Below are 12,508 nucleotides of genomic sequence, written 5' to 3'. Positions count from 1 at the left end.
AATAATCTGAGGAAGCAGTCTATGGTCATAAAAAGGTAATATGCAATGTCTGACCAACATGTTATTTAATGCCACAGCACTAATATTGAACTAGCTGGCCTTGGTACTGTAGAAGCAGAACAGCCATATTATTCAAGCTATATTTTGTCATGTAAGACCCTGGATCTTACAAAGGAGGGATTTAATTATGGATTACGGATTTAGTTATGTTTGTGTATTCTACATTTTATTTCAGACTGTCCCTGCACCGTGGAGAGAGTCTGTTGAACTCCCCTATTTGGAACACAGACATGACCAGCAAGGAGGTTCTACTACTAGGTGAGAAATACACAATATCCCAGCTTCCCCTCTCTTCTTTTCGCCTCTTTACCAGATCCTATGGAACTGTGCCCCATGAGGCCTGATACACATCAACTTCAATTCAATTTGATTAAAAAAAAACGTTTCAATTACTTTAGTCAGCAAGTGTGTGTGTGTGTGTGTGAGTGAGTGTGTGAGTGAGTGTGTGAGTGAGTGTGTGAGTGAGTGTGTGAGTGAGTGTGTGTGAGTGAGTGAGTGAGTGAGTGAGTGAGTGAGTGAGTGAGTAGGAGATCAGGGGGCAGGGGAGTGGTGGCCAGTTAGTATGTGAAATGGGAAATCAGTTTTAGCACTGAATACCATACCATACCAATTTGTGAGTCTCATTCAACTATTTTTCATTGTCATCTGAATGCCATGGTAAGAGGGAAGGATGCATATTGTAGAGAGCTGCTATAGGGCCTTATGTTGTGCATGGTAAGCCCTTTCTGTTTGCTCCTCTGAAAAACCAAGGAACACGCTAATCAAAAACAGGTTTCTAGTGGGTGTCCTACTTCAAGTTTTTATGACTGAATTTACTTGGCCTCTTTTTGCTGAGTGTAGATATCTTGTCCTCTGTTATCCTGTTGACTCTGCAGTAACATATACCCACATTGATATAAGCACTCACAAAAGCAGTTGAGTTATTGAGGGTGGAGAGTGTGTCAGCATAGTGGTTCTCAGATGATCAGCGTTAGGGAGAGCCCTGCCCTGCCCAGCTAAGGCTACCACTAATGGTGTAACCCAATCCCAGGCTGTCACACTCAACTCAGGTCTCATGTGACACATTCATTGACTTGCTGTTTCCCTGAGAGAAAATGACTCCCTATTTTCAGTCGATGGATACATCCCATTACAAAGATAAAGAAGCACAGAAATCAACATGGCAACAAGCGTTTTTTCATCAGTAAGAGCTGATTTCATGTTTGTCATACTGATCTTCTGTCATGTAGACAGTCCACAGGAACACAAATAAAGCAATTCAGACAAGACTCAACTCAACTCCTCCTCTCTGTTTAACAGTTAAACATGTGCTTCGCTTAAGGATGTTTTCTGATCATTTGAGTTTCCTGTTCTCTGGCAGAGGGCACATTGAGAGCGGTGTGAGTCACAGACCAGTGCAGCTGGACCAGTTCCCACAGTCTCCTGAGTCTGCTCCAAAAGACGAGTCACAGAACAGAGACGTGGCTGCTCCCCTCCCCTCTGACCACAGACTCCAACCTGACCCCGGGGACCCCGCCCATACACTCCCCCCATACCCTCCCAGCCACAGCCTCATCCACGGGCATGTGTCCGAGCCACCGGCCACTCCCCAGGATCAGGGCCTCATGCCACAGAGGCCTCATTTATGCCCGGAAACCACATCCTCCTCCTACGGCGACTCCCAGGAATTCCTGCCTGGCTCCCAGGCTGAGCAAGTGGCACGGTCCTGCTCCCCAGACACCCAGCTGGATCCTTCCCCAGCCTGTGGCTCCTCTCTGGGCCTCGGCTCCTCCCTAGGCCCATCTCCGTCCCCCGGGAGGAACTCTGGACTGGACACAGGGTGTGAGGAGGAGAGAGAAGCAGCAGATTCAGCACTGCTCTCCACAGCACAGCCACCACCCTCCAGCTCCTCCTCCTCTCCTCTTCTCTCCTCCAGGCCTGCCAGTTTGAGCGTTCCTTCTACAGATGGAACATGTTGTCTCTCGCCACAGTTTGCTCCTCAGAGACTGACCGACAAGCCTCCACTCTCCATGCAGGATGAAGCCCAGAGCAGGTATGCAGCTTAACTGTGATTATTCACCATTTTTCCTGTATCCTCAGCTCCCCTCGGCACCACAGTCCATAGTGACATGAAGCTGTTGTCTGTGTTCACTCGTTTGAAGTCTATCACAGCACTGTGCATCATACTGTATCTCAAAGCGATGCAGATGTGTGATTTGAATAATATGCTTTTATCGCTCTGCTTTGGGGCACATATTCTTTGCGGCTGTTTGCTCGCTGTGACGCTCGCTGAGTGTGGAGGGGAAAGCTTTAATTTTATTGAATCATATGACTGTATGACCTTTCAGTTGCCCATGCTGTTCCCTTTCATTAGCCACGATTATTTTTGAATCTCTGTCCTCTGTATGAACTGTACTCCTGTAGATAATGCCCTCAGAGGAAATCCGTTGGAGACTTAGTTAATGTACTTACAAAGTACCACAAAGTACTTGCTGACAAATAAATCTGCTAAAGTTCACATACTCTCAGAGAATTAGTTTTGTCATAATGTGACGATTTAGACTGGTATTCTGTTGTCTAATTGTTAACATCAAATTTGATACCAGCTTTGGTCTCTCTGTACAGGCCAGAAAACAGGATGGCTAATGTAATGGAGCTGAACAGTGTTGTGAAGAAGATTCCGGTGAAGATAGTCCATGCTGAGAGCAGCGCAGAGAGAGTGGGCCGGCAGTACCTGCCTCCCAGTCAGGCCCTTGGGGGTGGTGAGGGGCCCAGCCCTCCCCAGCCGACCCTCCTGGCCTCCCTGGACCAGTCCCACTCCCTGTTCTGTACCTACACACGCAAGGGGCCCCAGAGGGCCTCAGACCCCAGCCCTCCTAGGGACAGAACCCTCCCTGTGGTTCCGGCTGAGAGATTGTCTACTGAGATGTCCAGAAGCAACGGCACCTCTGGCGCGGGCCGGCCCTCGGAGGAGGAGGACGTGAAGAGAGAGGAGCTGGCCAGAGACATCATGGGCAAGGATAAGTCGTTGGCCGACATCCTGGACCAGAGCAGGATGAGGACCACCATGGACCTGATGGAGGGCATCTTCCCCCAGGGGGAGCAGCTGCTGGAGGGGACACACCAGCGCAGGAAGGCCCCCAAACACGCCTCCCCCAGGAACACAGACGACAGGTGTGTGTGTGTGTGTGTGTGTGTGTGTGTGTGTGTGTGTGTGTGTGTGTGTGTGTGTGTGTGTGTGTGTGTGTGTGTATGTGTGTGTGTGTGTGTGTGTGTGTGTGTGTGTGTGTGTGTGTGTGTGTTGTGGCCTGTTTAGACCCTGGTGTTTGTGTGCGCACGTTTGTGTATGCATGTGTAGCTTGTTTAGATGTGTGGACCTATTCAGGACATCTGCAGTACACATCCACATACATGCACTGTGCACACATGTTCCTATATTTTAGAATAAATGCTTTATTTTTTTGTATGATAATTGTATAAAATGCCTTACTTTTGAAGCATTTGTTCATGTCTTTATCCTGTGGATTTAACATTGTGAGAGGAGTTACGCACATTATGTTTATTTTTTATTTTCTATTCCTTCCCATGGTTAGACGATTAGTTAGAGGGAAATGTATCCATGAGGTCATTCATGACAGAAACACGTTAGTAGATTTATAAACACTGCGCAGCATTGACACTGCTGCCCTCTGCTGGTTATATTACAGAAGACATTTCTATTTAGTTTAATGAAGGAGATGCCTTTTTCCAGGCGTCTAGGAACTCTGTAAAAGTTGTTAGATACAACCATGCTGACCTGTCTCTGTCTCTATGTCTGTCTCTGTCTGACTCTCTATCTGTGTCTGTGTCTCTATGTCTGACTCTATGTCCGACTATGTCTGTTTCTCTGTCTCTGTGTCTTTCTGTATGTCTGTCTCTGTCTATATGTCTCTCTCTGTGTCTCTCTGCCTCTTTTCCAGGAGGGAGGAGGAGGGCCTGTCTGCAGCCGTCTCCCTGGTGACCAGCTCCTCCTACTACAGCACGTCCGCCCCCAAGGCAGAGCTGCTGATCAAGATGAAGGACATGCAGGAACAGATGGAGGAGGAGCAGGACTCAGAGGACGAGCTGGACATCAACCTGGCCGGCAAGAAGGTCTAGAGCCTTAGACTCACTGCCTCTTAGACTGCCTCAGATGACTCACCAGTGTGTGTCTCTCTCTCTCTCTCTCTCTCTCTCTCTCTCTCTCTCTCTCTCTCTCTCTCTCTCTCTCTCTCTCTCCCTCCCTCCCTCCCTCTCTCTCTCTCTCTTTCTCTCTCTCTCTCCCTATACAGTATAGTTACAGTATAGTCCACAAATACCTTTCTCCTACATTACCCACAGTTCTGTGTGGCGGTTGAAACGACCGCCTTCCTCTCATGAATGACACGTTGTCGTCCCTCTCCCCTACAGGAAGAGCTGATTGACAGCCTGAGCAGGAAGCTGCAGGTGCTGCGTGAGGCCAGGGAAAGCCTGCAAGAGGACGTCCAGGACAACAACGCTCTGGGAGCCGAGGTGGAGGCCATGGTGCGGCAGGTCTGTAAGCCCAACGAGCTGGACAAGTTCTGCATGTTCGTGGGTGACCTGGACAAGGTGGTGAGCCTGCTGCTGTCACTGTCGGGCCGGCTGGCCAGGGTGGAGAACGCCCTCAACACTCTAGAGGAGGACACTTCACCGGAGGAAAAGGTAGGGCTGGGGCGGGGGGGGGGGGGGGGATGGGTGAGTGGGGTGGCATGGCATGATCGATGTTCTGGATGGCATCTAATTCTGCCTCATTCACTCAAAGCTTTGCACTATTTGATATATATATACACACTCACCGGCCACTTTATTAGGTACACCTGTTCAACTGCTCTGTAACGCAAATATCTAATCAGCCAATCACATGGCAGCAACTCAATGCATTTAGGCATGTAGACATGGTCAAGACAACCTGCTGAATCATCAGAATGGGGAAGAAAGGTGATTTAAGTGACTTTGAACGTGGCATGGTTGTTGGTGCCAGGCGGGCTGGTCTGAGTATTTCAGAAACTGCTGATTAAACTGGGATTTTCACGCACAACCATCTCTAGGGTTTACAGAGAATGGTCCGAAAAAGAGAAAATATCCAGTGAGCGGCAGTTCTCTGGGCAAAAATGCCATGTTGATGCCAGAGGTCAGAGGAGAATGGCCAGACTGGTTCGAGAAGATAGAAAGGCAACAGTAACTCAAATAACTACTCGTTACAACCAAGGTATGCAGAAGACCACCTCTGAATGCACAACACGTCGAACCTTGAAGCAGATGGGCTACAAAAGGGGCATTTTCGCCTAGAGAACTGCCGCTCACTGAATATTTTCTCTTTTTTGGACCATTCTCTGTAAACCCTAGAGATGGTTGTTTCTGAAATACTCAGACCAGCCCGTCTGGCACCAACAACCATGCCACGTTCAAAGTCACTTAAATCACCTTTCTTCCCCATTCTGATACTCGGTTTGAACTTCAGCAGGCCATCTTGACCATGTCTACATGCCTAAATGCATTGAGTTGCTGCCATGTGATTGGCTGATTAGATATTTGCGTTACCGAGCAGTTGAACAGGTGTACCTAATACCTAATAAAGTGGCCGGTGAGTGTATATATGATAGTGAACACCAGTACTGTACAGTTTCGTAATCATATTCATGTTATTTGTCAGCCAATGATATTGATATTGATATCTACTCCAGGTTCATTCATTTTTTTTGCTTTAGACTACAGTCAACCATCATGTAACGCATACAGTCATTCTCAGCCATTCTTAGTGCCTGTCCGTATTCAGTATCCCTCTCACTCTCTCCTCTGACCTTCCTCAGCACACCCTGACAGAGAAGAGGAAGCTACTGATCCGGCAGCACGAAGACGCCAAAGAGCTGAAGGAGAACCTGGACCGGCGAGAGCGCCTGGTCTACAGCATTATGGCCAGCTACCTCAGCCAGGAGAGCCTGGCCGACTACCAGCACTTCGTCAAGATGAAGTCTGCCCTCATCATAGAGCAGCGCAAGCTGGAGGACAAGATCAAACTGGGCGAGGAGCAGCTCAAGTGTCTGTTGGACAGCCTGCCGCTGGAACAGAGGCTGCTCTTTTGACCCTGACCACACAGCCGAGTGTGACTGGACCTGAACTTCCACTAGAGGGCGTCAGAGAGGCGCTGGACGTTGGACCTTGAGGATTTCTGTTTTCTGTGCTGCAGCAATTTACAGACCCTGTGCTGGATTTTAAATTGGCTCCTTGGAGGAAATTCATCAAGTTTAATGAAGCTTGCTTAAAAGTGCTTGATTCAGGGATGTTATGTGTTTATTGCGCCATGCTCATGGTGAGGTCAGTGATCTCAAATGACTCTTTATGAGGCGAAGAGTCTCTATTTTATCATGAATGTTGGAAAAAAGTTGTTTGTAGTAATTTATTGTAGCCTTAAATATTTACAGAGGACTTGAAATGGGCAATTATGTACTGTTTTGGATAAGCCTACAGACAAACATACTTTGTAGTTAATGCGAAGTGAGTATATATTCTTAATCTATAATAAAGGTTTTATAAACAAATTATTCAGTTGGAATCCTCCTCTAAGGGATGATGGTGGTTTGGTCTGTGGTCTTCAAGTTAGTGTCATATTTACCTAAACAGTACTGCTCTTTCAGACCATGATATATACCACTAATACTGACATGACTATTACTATGTACAGTCCCAATATATATTTTCAACCAGTCTCCCTGATTCTCGTACCTCACTTCCAGGACTTACTGGAGTCTGGACTCCCTCGACGATGTTCCTTTCTTACTCATGTCTGTGTAAAGGGATTGAATGGATACTGCAGTTTTTAATCCAAATAAGATAAAAGTTAGAATGGCGATCAAAAACTAAGTTAGCACTTTAGTCCCAGAATTCCCCTGTTTAGGGACCTATCTCAATATGACTTTGTGCCTGGGCACCTGTCACTGTGAACTTCAAGGATCTGTATTATGTACCTCAATACTGTGTATACCTACACATGCAGTGTACTTTCACATCAATTTAAACACAATAAATGTTTTTTGAAAATGAAAAAAGTCCAGAAAATGTTGCCATTCTTTTTTTTCAGAAGATACAGTGTAGCATTATTATTATTATTATTATTATTATTATTATTATTATTATTATTATTATTATTATTATTATTATAGTGAATTCAATTTGAGAGAAAGAGGAAGGTCAGACCTAATAACTCTCATGAAGTTCACAGAGATATTTAACCTTATCATTTGATTCATACTTTGGGTTCATTCTTGTGAGTTTGTTACACAAGCAGATATGACTGCAATGACTAATCAAACACATGACCTGATTGAGGATGCAGGTGTATCTAGCCCTACCTTCCTCTTGGAGATCAGTGGGGAGAGGAGTTAATAATTTACAGTATGTAGATATTGTGATTATGCGCGTAGTTGGTAGGTTGAAAGATGAGGAAGTTGTGCTTTTGTCTTGTTAATAGATGAACAAAAACCTTCTGTTATTCAGTTTTCTGTATGCAGCAGAACATTTCCATAAAGGATGGTTGATACCCTGACCCACCACAAGCTTGTCAGATTGAACAGGTAAAGTGTTGGTTGTTGGATGGCAGTTTATATTTCGGTGTATCTTTCAGTTCATATTTCAGTCTATATTTCAGTTTATATTTCAATCTATATTTCAGTTTATATTTCAGTCTATATTTCAGTTTATATTTCAGTTGATATTTCAGTTTATATTTCAGTCTATCTTTCAGTTTATATTTCAGTCTATCTTTCCACCCCCATGGATTTGTTATTCTCTATCTAGCCTAGCATATCAGGCTTATGCCTCATATAGGCTATGATGAACATAGGCAGTATTACGTTGCTAGATTTAATGGTGATACTTGGAGGGTCAATATAGCTTTATGTCATGTTGTTCACTTTAAGGATTTGTTCATACTCCTAATTTTCTTTGTGAAAGTAATTGCTGAACAAAATACATGCTTCATATTAGTAATCATTGACTGTAAATCTGAAAATAGGCTACCATGGCTCAATAAATGCAATGTAGCATTAACAAAACTTCCTGAGCTACAGTGGGAGTGAAGTATCTGTCCAACTATACAAGTCGAAGTTTAATTAGATTTTCACAAACTGGAGGCTAAATTCTCCACAATACAAGTTTTACTTGATAAAAACGGAGATGCCGTCAGTTATGACATAAGCTTTTATTATCATTCATACATTGCAGGCCTTGATTAATACTAAATTATAACATGCAATCAACCATGGTTATTCAGGGATTATTATTCAGGGATTCAGCCATTGCAGGAGATTCAATTGTGACTCATAAACAAACAAACATGCATGCTTCTATATCCACTGCATTTAATCTCCACTTTTTCCTGTTTGAAGACTGTGTGTAATAGCACCTTTGTATAGCCATTCAGTTATTGTTCTGTCTTTGTCTTTCTTCCTTGGGTGTGTGTGAGGTTCTTTACAGGTGTTCTGTGAGCAGTACACACCCCAGTCACACACACCTGTGTTTGTCTCCCTCTCAGAGGGTAACAGGTGCTTTGTTTACCAGGTATCCAGGAGACAGGACCTGATGGGTAGAAAAGACAACATGTGAGGTGAGAGAGAGAAAACACAATCATTAACATCTCTTTTCATTACACAGCTCTATGAGATGTACGATGGATCTGCTCAAGAGAGGAAGCAGCCCCTCTGAAGTGTGTGTGTGTAGAAGGCTTTGAGGACTTGGATGTATGTCTATGTCTAAGGTGAGGCTCTCAGTGCTATGACATACTTAGTTCATACATCGCACTCTCAGTTTGTTGGTCTCTGGCTGAGCGGCGTGGGATGGGCCCTGACTGCGGTGACCCTCGGACTCATCCAGTGGAGGGTCTGGCACGTTGCCGACGTGTCCATCATCACTTCAGGAGTGGCATGGGTGGGAATTTGGAGGGCGTGTTTCTACAGTCACAATTTGGTGACCACTCAGTTTAGGGTCATGCACTGCCAGAGCATCGGCATATCGGAAGCCTTTACGCCACCGGAGATTGCCACGGCCCAGGTGCTGATGCTGCTGGCTCTGGTGGTGGGGTTCTGTGGAAACGCCAGCGCCGTGTACGGCCTGAGGAACGTCTACTTCGGACTGGAGAAGCACACCCCGATCCGCTATGCATTTTCAACAGCCGGTGCGCTGTGCATGTTGTCAGCTGTGTGTTCTCTCATACCTCTTTTTTGGAACTTGAATTCTGTGGTGACCAATCAAACGATTCACTTCCCCCCAGACTTCTACATGCCCCCCGCCCCAAGGGCACAGTATGCAGGGGCAGGCATTGGGGTTGGACTTGTGGCATCTCTCCTGCTGATCATCAGTGGGATTATTTTCATATCCTACAGGTTTCCTGTCGGATTGGGACCCAGAGTGACACCTTCCTGTCTAGATACAGGAAACTTTGATAGGACAAGAGTGGGGACATCCTTGTCTTGTGGGTCTATGGCACAGAGTAGGGAGAGTTTGGGTAACTCACAGGCTAGAGACAACCCAGTCTTCCAGCCAGATGAGAATTTGTGAATGGTCTGTTTAAGACAACAGAAATTGTAGTTTACCAAATGAAATGTTCAGTGTAAAGTATTTTGGCAGTGTGGTCAAAGTATGTCAATATCTGTTTGATGAAAATAATGTTAATCCTGGCAAATGTTATATTATCACATTACGTTGATCATGTTAATGTACATATTATTGATTTACAGCATTGCAATACTGTATGTGCTATTGATAATACTAAACACCTCTTTCCTTTTACAGGAAAATTGTCCACTGTTTTTGTCAGTGGTGTTCTCCTAGATTGTTTACCAGTTCCTTCCTCACTGTCTTGGTCCCTGTAGAGTGATAGTTATCGGGAGGGGATGCACACACATGCTCTTTTGAGGCAATTACAGTACTGTACATGTAACACTCTTGCATTTGTCATTGCCTTGCAACCACTCCAATGGGGGATGGGAAGTTATATAATCAAATTTCAGTGGCCTGTTGTGGATACCTCATCAACGGCAATCTGACACAAATTATTTGCATACTTATACTGTACAGTATACTGTATGTAAACTTGCGGTTACCATCGAATGTATTTCTGCAAAAGAATACACACAATTTATTCAGAAATAGGTTTGATGGAAAATGTATGTTGCTTTTCAAATGTGAATGGAGTATAATTGAATCTGTCATATGTAATAAAGTGTAACTCACTGTATCAAAGTATCTTTGGCTAATAAACATAAATAGTAATGTTGCTGTTTTAAACCAGACAATTGTGTACTAACTGGAATAGTGTGTGAATCCAGCTCCATGAAGATTGTTTGTTGCGATTTCAAGGATCTTTCAAAGCTGCTACAAATTAATTCACTTTTGTTTCAGTGAGTTTATATGGATGTGGTTTCACTAAGGAAGAGAATGGCTTAGAGAGAACAGCAGGGACTTCAATTATGCCCTCTCCTGGTGCCATGGGTCTGCAGGGGTCCTGCTCTCACAGAGGTGCCCTCTGGTCGTGACTGTCTGCTCCTATTAGAACAGCTCATTTTCTTTTAATGAGGTTTCAGTTAGGAGCTGGCCATGGTGTTAACATTCAAAAGGTAAATGTTCGTTTTGGCAGAAACTGTCAAAGGTGTTCTATGATTTAGGACCTACAAAGCCATATAATCGATTTGACTATATGATAAAAGACAAATTACAAGGGTTATACACTCACTGGCCACTTTATTAGGTACACCTTGCTAGTACTGGGTTGGACCCCCTTTTCTAGCCCATCTGCTTCAAGGTTCGACGTGTCGTGCGATCAGAGATGGTCTTCTGCATACCTTGGTTGTAACGAGTGGTTATTTGAGTTACTGCTGCCTTTCTATCATCTCGAACCGGTCTGGCCATTCTCCTCTGACCTCTGGCATCAACAAGGCATTTTCGCCCAGAGAACTGCTGCTCACTGGATATTTTCTCTTTTTCTGACCCTTCTCTGTAAACCCTAGAGATGGTTGTGCGTGAAAATCCCAGTAGATCAGCAGTTTCTGAAATACTCAGACCAGCCCGTCTGGCACCAACAACCATGCCACGTTCAAAGTCACTTAAATCACATTTCTTCCCCATTCTGATGCTCGGTTTGAACTTCAGCAGGTCGTCTTGACCATGTCTACATGCCTAAATGCATTGAGTTGCTGCCATGTGATTGGCTGATTAGATATTTGCGTTACCGAGCAGTTGAACAGGTGTACCTAATAAAGTGGCCGGTGAGTGTATATCCTTCTTTTTCCTTTATCTCTTGAGGATTACAAGGTTTTCAATCATTTCCCACCTTGAATCATATTTGATTACAGCTCATGGTATCATCATCATTATAGTCCATAGTGTCACCATTGTAGAGGAGTATTGCCAAGTACTTCACAATAACAATTCAGTCAGGACACTTACTTCAGTTTAACCTTGTTTAAAAAAAAATGGGATTACATTAGGTTTGGCATAATTGGAAATTGGATGCCTCCACTCTGTATAGCTCCCTGCCTGAAGTTTAACAACATAAAATACAATAATATAAGGCAAGGAGCCCATAACTTATCAAACCCCCCGTAAGTAGGTAAATACAGAGCAACTGTGCGGGTGGAGGCTGGAGCGATGGATGGGACGACCAAGTGAAACTTGCATAGCCAGTGGTGTTACACTGTTTAACTATGGTGGAGTGTTGCATAACTCTGCTCTTTTAAACCTCGTCCCTGAACATGTGATGTGTTTTGCATACATGAGATCAGCTCTCCGTCACCTGTCCTTCCTGAACTGACATAAACTAAAGTTCTCCAGTTGGCCTCAAACAATCTTATTTCAATAAGTCAGTTCAGTCCCAAAATAAAGACACCAGTAGCCAAGAGGAAGTGATGTGGAGGCTCAGTCTTTCATGTCTTTGACTCTTGGACCCTGCTCATGTGAACGGGGGTGGAGGCTGGCCGTGGCAGGCACGTGAGTCCTGCTGCAGACCTCTCATAGCAGGACCATCACAGTGGGGGTTGTTGTACCCTGGAAGTGCAGTCAGACCCAGGGGCCATTGTTGGCACCTATTGTGTTAGGGGTGACTGAGAGAGACACATACACCGTCATCAGGGGGGAGAATAAGGGTTTAAAGCGCCTGATTGTGTATCTATATTATAATATAAATACACAAAAGTATAAATATGTGATGTTCTGCACGTGATGTGCTGCGCCTCGTCGGAATGTTGGTTGAAATGCTGTCACTCATATATGACCTTCGATCAAGGTCAACTAGTATTATCTTGCAGATCCTGTTGGAATTGAACTGTTACAAAAGAATGTTCGCTCAACCAAACCTTGACTTTGTTAGTTATTGGTCTCAGAGCATTGATTATATGGTCCCACGCCCCATGCCATAACATTTCGGAAAGGAAAATTGCCC

At 44.6% G+C, this 12,508-nt stretch overlaps 2 protein-coding genes across 2 annotated transcripts in view; both read left to right on the top strand.

Annotated features, from left to right (window-relative positions):
• Positions 1 to 6,161, top strand: part of LOC310815272 (protein Shroom2-like) — a gene marked incomplete at both ends in the record, with an annotated part of 31,696 nt that extends 25,535 nt beyond the window's left edge. The window contains 6 exons of the mRNA XM_083685007.1: positions 236 to 318; positions 1,421 to 2,092; positions 2,665 to 3,213; positions 3,999 to 4,170; positions 4,468 to 4,740; positions 5,889 to 6,161. Coding sequence (XP_083541133.1) covers positions 236 to 318; positions 1,421 to 2,092; positions 2,665 to 3,213; positions 3,999 to 4,170; positions 4,468 to 4,740; positions 5,889 to 6,161 — 2,022 coding nt within the window. The remainder of the gene's footprint in view (positions 1 to 235; positions 319 to 1,420; positions 2,093 to 2,664; positions 3,214 to 3,998; positions 4,171 to 4,467; positions 4,741 to 5,888) is intronic.
• Positions 6,162 to 8,847: 2,686 nt separating this feature from the next.
• Positions 8,848 to 9,630, top strand: LOC310815271 (claudin-34-like; the record flags this gene model as incomplete). Its single annotated transcript, XM_083685006.1, has 1 exon — positions 8,848 to 9,630. One exon carries the CDS (start codon positions 8,848 to 8,850, stop codon positions 9,628 to 9,630), a length of 783 nt encoding a protein of 260 aa, XP_083541132.1.
• Between the last annotated feature and the right edge of the window lie 2,878 nt (positions 9,631 to 12,508).

Source organism: Argentina silus (assembly GCF_951799395.1).
Source record: "Argentina silus genome assembly, chromosome: 14".
Taxonomy (NCBI): Eukaryota; Metazoa; Chordata; class Actinopteri; order Argentiniformes; family Argentinidae; genus Argentina; species Argentina silus.
This window is presented reverse-complemented; position numbering and strand designations above follow the sequence as displayed.